At 26.9% G+C, this 20842-nt stretch overlaps 1 protein-coding gene across 1 annotated transcript in view; it reads left to right on the top strand.

Moving 5' to 3' along the window:
- Positions 1-1596: 1596 nt before the first annotated feature.
- Positions 1597-20842, top strand: part of LOC108759651 (uncharacterized) — a 58104-nt gene continuing 38858 nt past the window's right edge. The window contains exons 1-2 of the mRNA XM_018505181.1: positions 1597-2077; positions 5108-5218. Of these exons, the coding sequence (XP_018360683.1) occupies positions 1629-2077; positions 5108-5218 (560 nt within the window). The 5' untranslated portion in view covers positions 1597-1628. The remainder of the gene's footprint in view (positions 2078-5107; positions 5219-20842) is intronic.

A 20842-nucleotide genomic window follows, 5' to 3' on the forward strand; every position in this document is an offset into this window, starting at 1 on the left:
AGTTTAAAATAAACGTTGCTCTACTTTGATAAAAAAGTGACCGCTCAAATAAAGTACTAGAAAACTCTTTTAACTTTCACTCACAAAAGAGAAAGTGTGAATTGAATCTCTCACAAAATGCTTTAACGTAAGTGTATTTTCATTTCTCGAGCAAAAAGGTGCCAATCAATACAAAATGATTCTAATGGAATTGCCAAATATACTTCCATAATTGCGCAAGGTGCGTTAATGTTTCACGCTGTTATATTGTTATTTGCGATTAATCGTTATTGTTATCTCGCGACGATGGCAATCAACGTGAGTGTCACTTAATGTCAAACATAGTACAAGAAGACCGAGTTTCATAAAATTCTCCTTTATTTTTAGTAATCGAATTTCGACAACAGTTGAACAAGAACAGGACAAAACTTCAAATTACTCTGCGCTTGTTATTATTATTATCTAAACTACGCTTTTCGATGCATTTTCGATGATTAAAAGTAGTTAACGCAAATTGTTATCCACATAGTTAACAAAGGAAATATAAATATCATAGATGATATTTATTACATCAAAATGTTAGTTATATGAGATTTGTTAAAGCTTGTTGGGAGTTAAAATTTTGAGAAACTGCAGCTTTTAAAAAGTAAATGTTTAATGTGAATGCTTTATTAAGATTTAGTAAATTAACATCGGAGAAATATTAATGTTCAGAGCTACGAAGTTTCGGAATTTTGATAAATGTTGTTAATGGTATTAAGAGCTTATATTAGTTGAAGTAATATCAACTATAGTGGTTTGTGCAATAGCTTGTAATATTCTCAACAAGGCAGGAAATACTTAGTTATGTGAAATCACCTCGCAAAATTATCGTATCTACAAGTATCGTCTTCCATCTCTGTAGGAACTTATAAATTACTTCTGATACAAATTTACTTGGTGGATTGGAAATCAGATCGAAATTATTCAAATTGTTTGAGAGTCCCTCTTTCATCGTACACAAAGAGCTCTCACAAGATTACCTTTTTTTCTTCTTCATCGACTTACTTTTACCGAACGTTTCTAGTTATTTCTGTAAGGAAGACAACACTTCTTGGCTTAAACGTAATCAACTTTCACAGATAGTGAACTTTAAACAGACGCTCGCATTTTTTGCACAATTTTGTTGTCTGCTACAAATCAAGAAAGCAGAGTAATATTCTAATTGAATCTTCTTTGAAACCCCTTTAAAAATTGAAAATGTAAGTGTTTTGCTAATTTAATGCAACGTTTGAGCATGAATTTTGAATCTCTGATAGACACTTCTCTTCAAATTTGATTTTGGTAATTAAAGGAACAATGACCGCTCATCCAAGATTAATGGAGGATATGAGTATAGAAATGCTACGAAGTTATGCAAGCATTTACGTTATAATCTCGCGAAATAAAACCACAACAGTATAAGAATCATAGAAGAGGTGGACAAATTTTATAATAAGCCAATTGATCATCATTTCCTCAAGATGTTTATTCAAGATTCATTAATTCTTCTTCTCTATTATCAATCAATTATGTATTTCTTCGGATTTGTTTACTGTGCTTCATCGATTGAATATAACCATTCAGCTGAATGATTGGAGAAGATTTACTGCGATGTGGTCGAAGGAACTATGTGGCCGGACGTCGCCGGTAAATCTCACACGTCCTGCGATCATTTCAAAGTGAAGCTACCGGCAGTGAAGAAAAAGAAGAAGGAAAAGGAGAACGAGTCGGAGTGCTGTAAGATCTTCGCCCTGTTTCATTATCGCAAGCCTCGGGACCCGCTCCGTGGTTCCAGCGCAGCCTCGTCAGTGCCCCTGCTCGATATGGGCGCAAGAGCATGGGACTACGAGGCCTTGCCGGAACTCCACACTTCGACGGCGGTTACGCCGACCTCGACGCCACCGAGCGTGTCCCAGCAAAAAGCACCTAGAGTATATTTTCAAGCAGAGAATCTGGCGACCACTAGACGAAGGAGCAGTAATAGACTGCTGACGCCGCAGCAGTCCTGCAGAAGACGGAGCCGGAGTATGAGCGCCTGGAGCGATTTGTCCAGGTCGTCCTTCAGGTTGGACGAAAGGTTCGTCGGTTTCCGGTTCGAACGTTCTGACTTTATTCTACTTCGTAAACTATCGGTTTACGTTTCGTTAGATAATCTCAATACAAGATTTGTACGATCTTTCTTTAGAGTCCGAAAGTTGAATGGCTTTTATAAATACGAACTTAATTTGCATGGCGAATTAACTCTTTTATCTCAACATAGCTACACGATTACAAGCCATAAAAAGTTATAAAGTTTTTAAATTTTCACTTATTATTTCGTAAAAATAGTCAGCTTTGTTGAATGTATTCATTGAAATAACATGTTTTGAACCTATATTAGTTATGTAAAAAAATTAAAACAAAATAATACACAAAATATTAAATTAATTATGCTATATAAACCCTAAAAAAATATAAAAATAAATTTTTATAATTTAAAAATAATGTGAGAACAAAAATTATTTATGCTTATTTTTTTACGAAATCTACGTTTATCCATATTTTTGTAAGATAGAATAATATACAATTTCAAATAATTCAAATATAGTATAATTTTGAACGAAAAAATTGAATCCAATTTTCGAATTTCTTATATTTATCAAGTTTTATGCTATTGAAATAAATGATTATGAATGGGCTTTTATTTCGATAATAATATTATCATTTTATTCTTATTCATATTTTTATGTTGAAGTTTAATATATATAAATTACTATAGGATTTTTATTATATTTTCTACTACACTATTACTTCGAAAAATTCTCCAATTTATTCTACTAATAATAGTTTACAAGCTATATAAAAAATAATAAATACATTAATATGTCATAGCTATTACAGCTATTATAGCTATTCTAAATACAGATGTATGAAAAAAAAATTAATTTATTATAGAAATTTTTTGTACTTTTTTTTATGTATTATTATTGAAGCCTTTAAAAAAAAAATTGTACTTTTTTATCTCTTCTTCTTAATAAAAAAATGTAAGTTTATTAATATCCGTTATGATATAGATAAAATGGACATGTAGGTTTGACCATGTTTTAAATAAAAATGTTAAAAGTGTTGTGGGAGAGGTTAATAATATCATTATCAACTTTTTTTTATTAAGCAAGCGCTAAGATGCTTTGTCTTGCAAGTGCATCGTAAACGACTGAGTGCAGAAAAAACGACTCTACAAAGAAAAAGCTTCCGATTATCGATCATCGTTATCGACAATATCATATGTATATAGTCATTTCATCGAAAATCAATAGTGATTGCTGTAATATATTGGACAATAAAACCATGAGTGCGCTTTGTGTGTCACAGTATATAAATTTGACATGGCATTCCGTCTAGCAGTGCATCAAAATTTCGTAGGCAGTTGATGAATAATTTCATGTAATATTTGTATAAAAAATTATAAAAAAAATTATATAAAACATGAGTAAACTAAATGTAATATAACAATATTAATTTTAAAAATTCTGATACATATTCTGTTATATATATAATAATGTCTATAAAAATTTTTTAGCAGTATTAAAATTATGAGAGATTGTTTGTAATATACAATTTTCTATTAAATTACATTACAATGAAATAATGCATATAGTGATTTCCAAAGGGAAACTAAGATGAAAGAGAGAAGTTTATTTTAGTCTGAAGAAATGAAAGGATCTTTCATATGCCTGAAACATATTGCTTTTATTTACATATTTTCCAGAAAATTTTTACAAGTTCTTTTTATTTAAATATACGATGGCAATTTTACCGTTTCGTTTGTTTATGTTTATATTTATAACGTAAATTTTTGCAAAAATAAAGTCAATTTTTTAAATTTTTTTAGAAATTTATATTATTTATTTAATATAATTATATAAATTTATATAATTGTTTTAGAAATTTATGTTAATGTTAACAAATGCTATATTTATAGATGATTTATTTCTCTTAATTTTAGTACATTATACATATTATAGCTATTCTATTATAAAAATGAATATATGAATTATGATAATCACGTGAAAAGATACGTAATAACATAAAACGATAAACTTAAAAACGAATGCATATAGCCATAAAAAATAATTTTTATAAATTAAAAATATAATTTTGAGTAGGAGAAAGCATAATATAACAGAATAACGGTTTCTCAGATCTTATGGATCTTAATGTCGAATATCGTTTTGCATTCAGAAATGCCATAAACAAACTTATGCACATGACGTCGTAAATTCTTCGAAAACAAGTTTAATATCATCTTTTAACTATTAAATTCAAATTCATAGCAATATTAAGTCAAACTTAATATCTTCTATTTAAGCTAAATTGTGACGAAATTTACAACTTTATCGCAATTCTACATATATAAAGATGTACGGCTATTTTATATCTTTATTTTAACTGTTGTTATATTACTTGATGCATTTCGTAACTTTTTAAGGAGTAATATGATTTTATTAGTATGGCGAAATAATAATTTTAAATAATTTTATATCGCGCATAAATTGTGGACTTTATCAGACATAGAAAATGATTTATTTTGTGTCTGTCTTTTTATTTGTCATGATGGAATATTGATTTTGTTTTTAGTGGAAATTCTGACAATTTTATATAATTTTCTTAAAATCTTAATTAAAAAAAATTATTTATATTGCAACATATATAATTGTGAATTTCTTTGTTCAAAATATTTTTAGATAAATACAATTATGATAATTATAATAAGTAAGATTATTAAATATAAATTATTCATATATATATACATATATATATATATATATATATAAATAGCATTCTAATACATTGATCAAATTGTGAATAACATTTAAACTGATTACTTTTATTATTCATTCTTATTGTTATGTTTTAACGTATTATTTAGCTAAAAAATTTGTCAAGAGAGAGAGAGAAAGTTAAAAAATTCGTAGTTATTTAAATGTATTGTTATTATTACTAACTGATTTTATTACTTGAAACAACCTATTCACGATATTTTAATTTTCTTGTTTCAGGTAAGTGTGGAGCTATATCTTTGTCACTTTTATTCGTTACACGTAAGTAATCGATTCAACATCATTAGCGATATTACTAGCTGGAGCATAAAGCGAACTATAATCCAATCGCATTGGATTCTCCAGATCAACGAACTGCGATATAGCATAAGCAGCAGGAGTCATAAATGCATCACTAAGTTAATGTGTATGTGTGTTACATAGAATGTTCCCAATATGGTTATCAGTATATTATAGTAAACGTAAATATTTTATCATCAGACAACTACAAGTGTATTTGTAGAAAATGATCAAAGTAAAATCTCTTGTTTTTTTATTTAAAAATCGTACAAAGAAAAACTGGATAAATCAAGTAAATAACATATATTATGATATGCACTGTTCATAATAAGAATGTAACTATTTAATTGGACATCTTTTATATAAAAGAGAAGTCGAAGATCGATTTTCAATATGTACAATTAATTCGTAATTTTTAGTATAAGTCTTAACTTATTTAATAATTCGATCATGAGTTTTTTATTTTTTTTTATAGATTAGAGGAAGGTCACTGATACCGACATACCACTTTGTTTTTAGACAATATTTCTTAAACAAAAGGTAAAAATACAACTTCAAAAACATAAATACAAAGTAAAAAGTGTCTTCTATCAGATAGTATAAGCAATTTTTATAGTACTGTTTGCAATTTTGCAATAATTAAGTTTTTCGTAAGTTATGCAAAAATGAGCGTCTGACAAAATGGATTTCAAAACTGACATACTAGGCAATAATACCAACATTCCTATTCTATAAATAAAGATATGTCCTATTCTCTGTAAAGAAAACTAATTTATGAAACTATAAACATTTAAAATGACATAATATTATCAATAACACAGTCACTATTATTTTAATTACGCAATTTGCAAAAGAACACCGTAAGAATTTTCTTTTCGGATTCATAGAATTGGTTTTTAGCTGATTTGGTGTAGAAATAAGCCACAAATATATGAATTATGAGTTTGTACTTCTTTAATTAGCTAAACAGATCATGATTTTATTAGTATTATATTAATAAAATACAATAGTTAGTTTCTGAGATATAAGGGGGTGTCACTTTAGGAGATCTATATCAGTATCGGCAACTTTCCTCTACGGATTAATTTAAAGATACATTAATACAGGAAAAAAATGAATAATATTTGTTATTTATTATACTAGAAACAAATAAGTCTCAGAGAGTTATTTTCAAAAAATTTTTTAAATCTTTATTTTTTAAATATATTTAAATTTTTTAAATATATTTAAAATTACTTCTTAATTTTTTTGTGTAAAGAATATAAGAATGCAATTGTAGTTAATGGAAAATATTGCGAGTGTAATAAGAAATTTTTCATATTTATTCATGAAGTACTTTGTACAGTTTTACGTACAGAATTGTGTAGATTAGCAATTGCAGAGAATAATCTTCTCTAACGCAGAAAGTTTACTTTGTGATAAATATTATTTTTAGCGATGTTTTTACGCGTTTTGCTTTTACTGTTAAAAATCTGAAAAATATCGGAGGAATTCCTACATTAGTTTCATGAATAGTTACAACCACTTGTAACATATATTTATTTGTACTAATTTAAATTTGTTTGGAAATGATTTTAGACGAAAAGGGATAATCTAGGAACAAATAAAAAAATGCTTTTATTCAATATTAATGCCAGAGAAAGTAATAAAATGGAAGCTCGATATACATATATAGAGTTCCAAGAAAAACTTATTTAAAAGATTTGTTGAGACTAACAGAAAGGAGATATCCACTTATGTTTATGATGTCATAAAAAAAATCTCAAAGTAACTCTGAGAAAATATGTAATAAATATAAACACTATTACCCTATAACATATCGGTTTTAATGAGTAATTAAATTTGCTCTAATTGTTTTTTTCTATAAAAAGTTATATGTAGAAATGTAAACTATAATGTTTGCTATATACATACGTGTGTACATTTATTCAGGTAGCAAGCTGTTGTCATATATTTTGATGTCTGTTAGCTATTTAAGATGTAATAATGGAGTCATTTTTTTGACTAATTAATGACGTCAATTATTTGTCCTACGATTTATTTACAACGTCATACTTATTAACATCGGATAGATGATGTTGACTATAGTAATAAGTTAATAACGTCATTCATTTAAGTTGTAAATAGTTAAACATAAAAATAGACAATTTTTGACGTCAATTTATAACGTTATGTGGCTATGATAAATTCACGTTATTTTTACGATGTTTGGACGTTAGTGTAAATGTCAGATTCATTAGATTAGTTATAATAGTGACTAATTAATGACATCAAATAGATGACACCTTGCTACATAGGATACGTATATACATATGTATTATGTATATATAATTTCTTTTAACAGAATTTCTGTTTAGTGTAGAATAAAAATTGTATTATATTAAAAGTAGAAACAAAATTCTGAAGCAAATTTGCGTACAAACATCTAATAAGACACTGTTCTTGTAACGGAAATGTTAGAGTTCATTTCTTTTGCGTTGTCATATTCTGATTGACATTATCTTGAATTATCAATCAGTTTCTCAGCACGTTTTCAAGACTACACGGATCAAATGTAATTTTCTTAAAGTATTCTCATGCTTGAATGCATTCGTATCCTTATTGTCATCTCTTTATGGGATTGAGAATCTGACAATATAAAAAGTGTATTTAAAATATGTTCTATAGATTGAATTGTAATTTAGAAATAATATGATGCTTAAATAGATGAAAAGATAATTAAATAGAACAGCTTACAATTTATAAAAACATTTCTGCAATAAATTGATATTAACATAACACAAAATATAAAATCAGACACCTTTTAAAGACGTCTTGTGTTCTGATTATGTTTTTGTTTTTAAATGACCGTTATTTTCGATTTTAGATACTTGTCAATTATGCCGCGGATGATGAACAGTATAAATTGAGCCCGTCACTTTCTTATATAATTTGGTTCATATAAAGCCATATAGCTCAATAATGCCACAAATTTAATTATAATATATCACATTGCATTTAATTTAATTTCGTATTTAAGCATATGAATTAAAAGAAGTTAAAATTAAATGCGATGTATATAATTTACTGAAGGAAATTCATACTAGTATTTGGAACTTTTATTTAGCATAATACAGAGGGGGAATGTTTCGTAACAAACATTATTGATGCGATCAACTGGTTCATTGATTTCCCTTCTATCATGCATCGTGTTCATTCTGTCGAGTAATGCGATTTCCCCTACACCGTTTCTAAATCTGAAGCTTTGTTTAATAACATTATTTACGCGAAGTACCTCGATTAGGTATCTTGTCGATTACGCCGCGGATGATGAACCATATAAATTGAGCGCATCACCTTCTTATACATATAATTTGCTTCACATAAAGCCACATATCTAATATTGTGTAAGGTATATAAGGATATTACAAAAAAAAAATTGTTTCCGAAAAGAAATTCAATTTTTATCAAAAATTATCAGTATATTTTTAATATGTCGTAATATTTTAAAAGACAAAATTTACATTAGATAAAAGAAAACCGTCTTTTTTACTTTATTAATGATTAAATTTGTGGTGTTTTTAACGTTTTTATTGTAAATTAATTGTTTTCCGAAACAAATATAAATTGCTTTAAATTTATGTATTTACTGATAAATGTATTTTATTTAAAAGTAATATATTTTATATTGGAATTTGATTATTTGCATTATACTTTCCAGTAAAGTATCAAACTTTTATGAATAAAAGTAGATATTTAATTTTGTTATTGTGTACGAATTAATTATTAGAATTAAGTATTAGAAAAATTGCTACATACGATTATAACAATTATTGCTTTTATGAATTGTTGTTTATCATCGACCAAAAGTATATAAATTGTTATAACAACGCTCTGTCACTTTTTGATGCTTATAATTATATTTATCAAGTATTATTAGACTAAAATAGACTAAATTGTGTAGTATATTTCAAGCTTACGTTTATACATGCAATTTTTACTCATACAGCATAAATCTCAAAGGGATGTCTTGAAGACGTTGAACATCCTTATATCCTCTAACGTTATTCCTCTTTTAACATGTTTTCTTTTAAGGAAGTTCCTGTGTCTTTCGGATAAAATGTGCTGTGTGGATATATATTGTTTGAGTTAAATTTATACGAATGTATTATAAATTATAGCATAAAGCATAGAAAAAGTAAGTTTTATAACTGTCAATTGCGACATATAACTTGAGTAGTTTAGTAAATAAAAGTATATAAACGAGATAGAAACTTTAGTGCAGTCTAGTGTAACATTAAAGAACGCAGGCTTCGATGACCCATAGATTGTTTACATAAACGACATGTAAAACATAGTTTATATTGTGTATATACGTAAATGTAGATTATTATATTTTACGCGTAAACGCATAACCCTATTATGAACTTGCATCTGTTGATAAAGTAGATACCTAATAAGCTTTTTTCACATGATATGAATCCATATCACAACTGAGCTTTCTTTCCTGCCTTATCGACTGTATACGAAAATCTCGATGAGCTTTCGAAGTGATTCGCACTATGCTTGATGAGCGCAGTTTTCTATGAAGAATAAAGTAGTATGAGCTAATGTTAGAGCTGTCACGTCTGTATTTTCAAAAACATGACACTTAAATCGGATAAAACACAAAAACTTAAATTAAATCGGATAAAACACAAAAACCTAAATTATTAATACGCTATAATTTAATGTATTTTTTGAAACATTTAATTTTAATTTTAATTTTAATTTTAATGTATTTATTTGAAATGTTTAATGATTTGAAAAACTTTAATTGTGATTCAAAGAAAGTAGTAAGAAATAAAATAGGTTTGTACAATGCTATCTTGTACGACATTATTGTATGTCAATAATATATAATCTATTCTTTGATTAAATATTAATTTATAAAAATTTAATTAATTTTTTAGTAAACAATGTTTTTAAATTGTTACTTAAAATAGTAAACTGTATATGCTTAAGAAATGGCAAAACAAATTTAAGCAAATTAAAAATTAGTAGGTATATTATTCCAATAAATGTGTAAGATATATCATCATATAAATATAAATAATAGTATGATATTTTACATAAAATTTATTCGAACAATGTACTAAATTTTAAGTTAGAATTTGCCTAAATTTGTTTAGCCATTCCTTAAGCATATATAGTTTACTGTTCTATGCAACAATTTAAAAACATTGTTTACAAAAAAATAAATGAAAACCTTGCTTATTAAATTATAATTGTGTATCTCAGTTTTATAACGCCGTAACAACATTGTCGGTATCATTATATTATCGTTACATAAGTATTATGGATGGTAAAAAAATTGTATAATAACAACGATATCGATCCAATTATATTAAGGTCCATATATTCATTATAGTATATACCACGATTGATCCTCATTTCAGGCAAGTTAGGTTTGAACCAAAGTTTGAATCATTCGGATTTATTGAACCGTGGTTTGAAAAGCGTTTTTCAAATAAAAGACTGATTTAGACCTGGCTTAAATCGAATCTCAGATTGAATCACGACTAAATAATAAGACCTAAGAGTTACAAAGTCGAGGTATTGAAGCATTATTTATTTAAAAATTATTTTTAGCAATTTTTTTTATTACGGATATATTAATATAAAAATCAATGTTATCATTAGGTTATTCATTAATTCATATTTTTCCTTGAAATAATATATATATATATATATATTGCGATAAATATAAACTTTTTTTAAAGAGTTAATAAATATTTTACGATTCCCTTTATTGAAAATTTATCAAAATTCAGGATAACCGATTATTTGTAATTTTTTGTTAAAATGCGAATAAAATTTTTTTCACTTATACATACAGGGTGTTTGGAAATTAGTGATAAGTCTTTCGCACAGTGGCAGAATGGACTAAATTGAGAAGAAAAGTCCTCTACCATTTTGCAATTTTTGCAATAGTTAACAAGATATTAATTATTAATTGCTAAAAATTATCGAAAATTGGACTTTAATAATTTTTTACTCTAATACTATCAACTTTACAGAAAAACTGCAAGAGGCGAAAATTGTTGATTTTCTTCTCATGGAAATTTACGAATTTTTTAGCACTGCATTTTTTCATTGTTACCAATATGAGAAAATACGGTATTAAAAAATTCAGAAAAAATTCTTAGAGTTCTTATAAGAAGAAAATAAATAATTTTTGTCTTTCGCAGTTTTTCTGTAAAGTTGATATATTTGAGTAAAAAATCGAAGACCAATTTTTGGCAATTTTTAACAATTAATAATTAATATCTTGTTAACTATTGCGAAAATTGCAAAATGATACAGGACTTTTCTTCTCAGTTTAGTCCATTCAGCCCCTGTGCGAAAGACTTACCACTAATTTCCAAACACCCTGTATAAGTGAATTTATATAGTAGATTCTCTTCTTTCTCATTCTTTGAAAGAAAAATAATTTTAAAATATATTTCTGGATACAATTTTGGAAAAGAAGATGAAGGTGTAAAAAAACTAAAAGAAGATAAAGGTGTAAAAAACTATCTCGTAGATTGATTATGACAAGGATTCTTATTTTTGTAGCAATTCGATACTGATCGAATTCTCTATTATATTTCAGAAAAAGATCGGATTTCATTCTCATCCCGACCTATGATATAACAGGAACAGAGAAGAAAGATTGCTTCACAACACGTATAACAACACCATTAAATTTTGCTTGGAATATTTGCGTGGTTATAATTGTATTTCCGTCGTTCTAAGACTTTAATGAAGTGTCCGTACCGCACGGCGGCCTCATTAAAATTTTCTCGATGTTACTAAAATAATTCTATTAAAATTGTTGATTGTAATGTTGATCTATATACTTAACATTGAATAATTTAACTGCTTTAACAAACCGTTACATTTCGAAATTTCCTGAAACTAGACTTATTTATATAACAAAGTTATTATTTTTTATTATCTATTATAGAATTTTTACCTCAAATATTGTGAGATATACAAGGTATTTTTATATAGGTGATCAAATTAATTAAAAAATTAAGATTATATTATACATATATGTATAGCTATGCTTAATCCAAAATATGATAATTCACGAAAATATAACCCATTATGTGGATTATATTTTCGTGAATTATTTTTGTGTTAATTTGTTCAATTAGAATACGTAATTACTAATTCTGCTACGTGGTTTAAAGATTTTTTTGTAGATTAAATATTCAATTTTCTGATTAATTAATTTATAATGACAATATTAATATAAAATTACATATTTATAATAGTTATTATTATTATCAAAGCTACTTATTTCAGAAATTATCAAATAGAGAATTTTTTAGTCATTAAAGATTAAAAAGGATGGTACTTATATTTAATATTTTATGAAAGAGACTCGACTATGAAAAAAAATTGTCTGTTAGAATAGAACAAAATAAATTGAAAAGCATATAGAAAATATTAAAGTTTCTTTGACTAAAAACGTAATCTTTCTAATATAGCATTACATAAGCTCTGCTAATATAGCATTACAGTGTAATACTACGATCAGTTCTGTTAATATATTAATAGATTTTTATATTTAATATATCACAGGTAAATTTCTTAATTGGTATTAAATATTATTTTTTTTTCAAAGATAACATATGTTTAATTTAGAAACATTTTACATTTATATATATTTTCAAATTTTATCTTCCGTGGCATTAATACCCTTTTTTTAATGTTTAACAATCTCTCAAATATTTTATACATTGTTATCACAATAAAGTGTCAATACTTTGTCAAAAATGTAATAAGTTAATTAATCATTTCAAAATTATATAGGCTCTAATGAAGTAAATCAACGATTGGTAAAAAAGCCTTCAAATTAATTAATTTTGTGTAATGTTAGAAAAAAAATTAATTTGTTCAGTCTTATTTATTATAATTGTTGTATAATGTACACTGAAAATCCGGTAAAAATTGTATATTGAAAAATTGACACCCTTGATTAGATGGCAACGAGAATTTAATGTAATAATATTGTAGACTGTAATACATAAATTGAGTAATGATTACGTGACATATATGTAATAATACTTGAAAATTTTATATAATGACAGAGACAGTTCTCTCTCTCTCTCTCTCTCTCTCTCTCTCTCTCTCAGACATATTGTAAACTGCTATATTGTAGGTATATTCAGATCATTCAAGCTGTGTGGATACATTATTGTCTCATGTATCTACGTAATTGGCTATTTCAATCTTTATACGTGACAATTCTCGTCAGAATGAGTAGATTTAATGTCACTTTTATTATTGAGGTATTAAAGCGCAATGGAAAGTTTCTAGTCGACACATTGGAGCAGAAATTGTGCAGTTTATTGAATTATGGCTTAAGATGATGACACTCAAACACCTCGCTGATGTGACAGCAACAAGGAAATATCACTGTACAAGATAAGAAAGAGCAAAGCGAATTCAATAAAATTTCCATAATTTCTATTGCTGTGAATAATAAAAAGTATTATATTTAGTCACAAAATTTTGATATTAAGAAGAAAAGTGCAAGCATGGACTATTTAATTATAGATTAAAATTATCGTTTATTATATAAATTTATTTCTTACTTATTATAGTAACATTTTGGGAAAGTAATATATTTTTATTTTACTTACTATTCTTTCTTTTTTCAATTTTCAAGATGGCGTAAATTGTCTATATCATAAAAAATTATTTTTAATTAACTAATTATATGAATCATAAAATATCTTATTATAAAAAAATAAATAATTAAAGCATTCTCTAAATTGCCAAATATAAAAGGAATGGGCTAATGAGAGTGTAAGCGCTCTGTAAATGTTACATAATTTAGTATGTATGCAAATATTTTGATTTGCATGACGAACATTTCGACTCCAGTTTCAGTCATCCTCAGCAACAATTAATCGTCAAACATACAGATACAGAACCAAAGCATAAGAATCTGTCTAGTAATCAAAAACGAATATTGTTCCATAGTTAGATAATCAGATGAAAAGAAGAATGACATGATAACGATCGTCATTTTTCTGTAATTTTCAAAAATCCGGAAACGAAAAGTGATAATCGAATAAATTGAGAGAATCCGCTAGTCATTGAAAGTATGAAAAAATTGTTGTAAAAATATGAAGTGACACACTAGTCGCAACAAAAGTTCATATATGAATCCACAATGTATTAAAAAATTCTATTATTTATAATATATTATTAAAATGATATTATTAATAATATAATATTAAAAATTCTGACTTATACTTTTTAAAAAGAATGGTTAATAAATTAAATTGTAATTTTTCATTGTGTATTAATCTTCTTTTTCTAAATATAGAAAAAGATAAACAACTGCTCTTTAATACGCAATGGTATTATTGTGTTCACACACAAATAAACGAAGAATTTTTTCACAGAAATTTCTTCAGCTGTACAAATACATTGATGTTATTTTTTTAGTAGCTAAATTAAGACGCAATAATAAAGTTTCGTAGATTTAATTTATTTTCTCAAATCGATTCAAACAACGTTTGATTTCGCACATCTTCAACGATTTAATTGTGAACTCAACGAGTAAAATTATTGATTGCCTTTAACTGTATATCTTTTTTTATTTTTAAACATCGTCAAATTTTATTACTAAAAACAGAAGTTGTGTAGAAATAATAAAGAAGTCAAAAAATACAAACCGAATTCGTTTTATATATAGGCTTCACGACATTTCAAACTTTAAAAGTCAAACCGCATAGCTAATACTCGTTAATAGACGTTCTAAAGTTTGAATACCATTCAAAAGTTTTTGAGTTTCTTTTTATAACCATTATGTAAAATAAAAAAAGAAAAGTTTATGAAGGAAAGCAATTATTGTTCATAATGTAACAATTATCGTTGATAGTTAAAAAGTACATATTAAAAAGTATACTGCATATATCATTATAAAAGGTCAAAGAATAATGTACAATTTTTGGATAATAGCTCCTGATAACATATGTAAATATGTAACATATCTATCACATTCCGAATAATATCATTTTTTATGATATATCTCAGGTTATCAGGTCGTGCAAAATCAAGTAACTTTTATACGAAATGCTCTTTTTAAACATTTGTCTTTACCTTGTGATTTTTACAATAAAATTTGATTGATAGCTATTCCGCTAATCATCGCACATGACTAAGGATTAGCGAATTGTCAGACCTTTGGAAATTACGGGATAAAAAAAGTTTGAAAAACTTTCATAGACTACGAAAAAAAAAGAAAAGAGAAAGACTAACTTGGATCGGAGATAAATAGAACTTTACTGGAACACGAAACGTGCTGAGGGCTTATGTTTATACTTTGATAGATTCAGCTCCATTAAACTTCATCGATTTAGCGAAATCTGAGCAATTACTGTGATTCCTAACTGTATGTTACATGGAACGTCTCATGTAACAATTATTACGAGAATCTAAAACATGATTACGATAGAAATTACAATTGCTTTTTTTGAATTTAAATTGAAATCGTAAGAAATTTCAATTTTAATTTGATTGTTTATATAGTGAAAATATTTCAATATCAATCTGAATGATAAAAATAATAGAAATTTAAGATAAATTATAACGTGCAATTAACTTTTTAGATATATTAAATACATTTGAAAAATATTGTACATCATATTTTAAAACTTCATTAACTTGTTTTTAAAGCCAAGCTTTAAAAGATGTTGCCGTTACCTTACAATAAATATTAGAGGAGATGAAAGAAACTTAAAATGAAAATGATACACTATCTTCAATTTTCTTTTACTTAAATGTGGTAAGCGTTTAATTAAGCTAGCAAATGTTGACGATTCACATTAATGTACTACATAAAAGTTTTATAAGCATAAAATACCAGTTAAGAGTAGTGAAATAATTATTTTTGAGAAAATTACTTCTTTCTTTTTACTTCTATAAGTTATGTTTTTAACATTATTTCAAAAATTAAAAGATTAGATAATTATATAATATGATAAGCTTTTTTATCATATATCGATTTGAGTCAAACAAAAGTAATCTATTCTTTATTTGTGAGAATAGCTAACATATGTCTATTATTTTTTGTGATCGTGAAATGAATCAATTCAATCAATAACAATCAATAACGTGATAATGATAGTTCTATAATTTCATGAGTGCAATGTTAATATTTAGAAACGTGAAATACTCATGAGATTTGTACGTAATTGATTCATCTATATATCGAGTAAAGGTATAGTTGAGTACACTTACATATCATGAATAAATCCATAATTATCCGCGTGTTTATTAAATATATAAAACGTACCTACGTGAAAATACATATTTAAAGATTATTAAAGAAGTTCTAAGGTGTAAATAAAAGTATATTAGACCAATTATATAAAATAATTATATCTACTAATATTTATAATAATTTTTATAAATTAATTTAACACTCATTAAATGTAACAACATTAATTACTTTTAAAATTTATTGAATATGTAAGAGATACTTGATACGCAAAATTAATTTATCAAAATAAAAGTGACATAAAAAACAGATAATATACTGTGAACACAAGGTTCATTGTAATGTGAAACATACCTCTCTTTAAAACCATGCTCTTTAAATGGCTCAAGGCAGATGAGTTCGCAAATGCTTTGAGGAATGCCATAGAGATAGAAGAGTGTGAAAAGAGGATAATGCGACACTTGAAAGAATGCAAAGTATACCAAAGGACATAAAGAACACGGCAAAGACATGTGACACTTTTGCAGTTTTATTCGATAAAAGATGCACCTACGAGAAAACTTTTATTAGGATCATGAATAGTTTCCTAAAGCAAACAGAACAAATTCTTGCGTCTAATGTAACGAGATATGAGCATCTTTTTTTTTCAGATTTACAAGAAAATTTAATTTCATTAATGACTTTTACAATCTTTGTAGGAGAACTTATCGTGAAATGAGTGAAATTGCGCGTGGAAGAATAAGAATAAAGGTCAAATAAGAATTTTTAAAAAAATAATAATACGAAAACAATAAAAAAGAAAATATTCAAGAATTAACTTTTCTAATCTCAATTAGAATTTACATTGTTTTACACACGCACGCACGCACACAAACGTTACGCGCATATTTGCATGTTAGACTTTGCCTCATTATACGTATATGCTATTATACATATAAAACATCACTTCAGTATATTATATTATTTTAGTTTATTTATATATAATAATTATACGTTTATTTTATGATTACGCTTGTATAAATTTTTGCTTGAACCTTTTAATGCTAACTTTTACAGCTAATACCTATTTAAAGTAAAAATGAACAGTGTGGGAACTGTTAAAGTTTGCATAAAGGATGACAATTTGTTTAATAAAAAAAAAGAGAACAATGATGTTTACATGATATTATTATTGTATTTTCACATTAATAAGAAAAAATTCCAGTTTTACGCAAAAACCTTCTTTTTTATTATATAATGTTATAATATATTGATTATATATTATTTCAAGAAGTTTTTCTATATAAACAAAAGCAAGAATATTATATGTTTTTTATCATGATATATTATCATACATATTAAGAATAAAATAGATAAAATGCTAAAGACATTAGGTTATGTCTATATAGTCTAATGTCTGATCAATATGTAATTGTTCTACTGTCGCTATTTCTACTTATTTCTTTTCCCATTTTATTCTTTCGAAAATAATTGCGTCTTTCTTCGAAAAATTTTCACTTACGTTATGTTTTGTATATCCAATGATAAAGACTATTCTATGATATGCTTTTTGTTTCCTGCTTCTTGTTTTTTGCTATTTTTTAATACCTTGTCTTTTTGCTCCTTATCCCGTTTTTTATTTTTTGTCGCCCGAGGTAAAAGTTAACGAACTTTGAAAGAAAGGGGAAACACGTAGCAAGCAATATAATTGTCGATAAAACAGTCGCAAAGGAGGGAAAAAGCAAGAGATAAAAACAAGAAACAGGAACTAAAGTTCACATTAATTGTAGAATATAGGCTTAAAAGTCAAACATTAGTGACTCTTAAAGCGCATATTTAGTCGTAATTACGAGCTACCGATAATGTATTATATTTCGAAAAATGATGAAAGGGATGAACGGAGAAGACTAAAAAGAACGTACCTGTTCATGATGGGTATTGTTTTTGAGGCGTCTGCGCCTCTGTTGGTGCGAGGGAGCTAGAACCAGAAGGCGGGTTGTCGAGACCAGCCAACCTTCCAAGCGACCGCCGACCGACCAACCAACCAGGAGGAGGCGCGGAAGCCCTCGGGATGCTAGTCGGCCAGTCGTCTCCGAACCGTCGCGCGGTTGAGATGCGAGCCCTTGTGTTCTGAAAGTTCCTTCGGCACCAGACCTCGTATTATCTTCGCCCTTAGCTCACAGTACCCTCGTCTATCGACGATCGTTGATACGCGACCTCGTGCCATTGATGGTGTACGCGATTCTTTGCCGTTGTCGCGCGCGCCGATTGGAAGCGGTGCGCACGTGAGTTATCTTCCTCGGAGTCCGAACTCGCCACCTCTCAGTAGCTATCGAACAATCGCGCGGTCGTGATCGTCATAAAGAAGCGACAGTATCTCTAGCGAGAGAGAAGATAGGGTCACCTTGGTGTTACGATTTGTCAATTGTCCCTACTTTCATGTAATATATGCCATTACCGATCGCTACATCTTATTTTGTCAGAATTTCGAGAGATTATGGCGCCCGATTCTCGCGATCGGGTGTTCCCGGTGACTAACCGAAGATCCTCCGGATTGGAGAATCGACTTCGAGGTATATCTGATATAACAGCTTTTAACTTTTAACTGTGGTATTACCTCGTAAATTTATCCGCAATCGTTTATTTCCCGCCGGAAACGAAAAAGTTTCTTCCGTTCTTTTGTTATATTGCTCGCGCGATAAAATGTGTCTTTATAAAATTTAGATTTATAGATCCTATGTGTGTTTTCTACTTCTTTTTTATGATAACGCGATCATGACTTTAAGGTATTGTATATAAACATTTAGCTTCTTTTTTCAATACTATCAGTTAAGAATTAAAGTTCAATCTGCACTAGGAAAATTCTGTAGAAAAATTTATTATTTTGCCGTACTTCTGTCTTATTTCATTCTTATTGGGCTTGGAAAATAAATATTTTAGGAGATGAAGTTATAGGTTTTGGAAATTAATTTTAATTGTAAATTTACATGTATCCTTAATAGTTAAATAATAAAAGAATCAGTTGTGAAACACTTCATTCATATATTTGTGCACGTGCACTAGACGCCATCTTGAAATGTGTTATATATTCACAAGAATTATATGTAGAAGTACTAATAGCACACTTTTATATATTTTTATTCCTTATTATTAATTGTCTGTTCTGAAATTTGTTTTTTTGATAATATTAACAATTGATATCAATATTAACAATTGATTTTGTTATAATCCATTATATGTATTATAAATCGTTTACTATTTATTTAATTAGCTTTACACGTGATCGATTTTTAATTAAATTTACCGAAATTCCGTTATTCCTTTTATTTTATTCAGCAAAATTGATAAAATAATTTTATTATGTTGTTATAGTATATATTATTTTACGTAAACTTGTTTAAAAGATCGAAGGAAAACGAAATATTATTTATATATGAAAACAGTCTAATTACTATTAATTAAAGACAAAACATTATTATATAAATGGAAGTGTTGTAATAACTTGAAATAATTAAATATAATTATTAATGTTGTGGTTAAATATGCATTTTATTTACAAGAGGAACTGTCCCTCACCGATGTTGATGAACTTTGGATACATTACAGAGATATGAAGCATAAAAAAATATTAAATCTATATTTTTTTATCTCAATCTTGTTATCTCAAGGTTTAGAGTTCAATATAATTTCTCAAAAATAATTTGTTATTTTCGACATTAAAAAAAAATATGAATACACCGTTAATAAGTGTATAAAATATTATAAAACTTTATATAAAATGTTTTTTCATATACCTTATGTTTTTGAAGGTATTTACTGAAAATGAAAAAGATCCATTATTTTCAATAGTTGTTTCGATCTCGGAAACTAATCTTGACATACGTAAATAAAAAATATGAGTCTAATATTTTTTTATGCTTTACACAAATTCAACACTATTCATAATCTGTGAGAAATAGTTCCAACAGTTCTCTTATTAGTAAATTCTTAACTCTAAATTTGAGTAAAATTGTTTCTCAGAATAACAATGTCATTATATCTATGCTGTTAATTACATATTTTTGGCTATTATTTAAAATATAATTACTATAATATTATATTAAGATTTTTCTTTTTGTATTGAAACTATAAATTTTAACATAATATTAAATTAATTATTATATGCATAATAATATATGTATAATTAAATAAATAACAGAAAGTTATTTTTATTTAATTTAATCATAAATCTTACTTGATTAAAATTTTAATGAAGCTACAAAGAATTGATTATCAAAACGCTGTGAACGAATATACGAATTTTTTGTAATCATATATGTAGTCATACATATAATTGCGATCACACACACACACACACACACACACACACACACAAAGTGACATTCCAGTTCATTTCTTAATTTAATATATAAACCGCACTATATTATCAGCAATTTATAATATATTCAATCGATAATTTGATACGTCATGTAGATATATATTATTGAACATTTTAAATTACATTTCGGTTACGTAAAAA

This window comes from Trachymyrmex cornetzi, unplaced genomic scaffold, assembly GCF_001594075.2.
Source record: "Trachymyrmex cornetzi isolate Tcor2-1 unplaced genomic scaffold, Tcor1.1 scaffold200, whole genome shotgun sequence".
In the NCBI taxonomy this organism is placed as follows: Eukaryota; Metazoa; Arthropoda; class Insecta; order Hymenoptera; family Formicidae; genus Trachymyrmex; species Trachymyrmex cornetzi.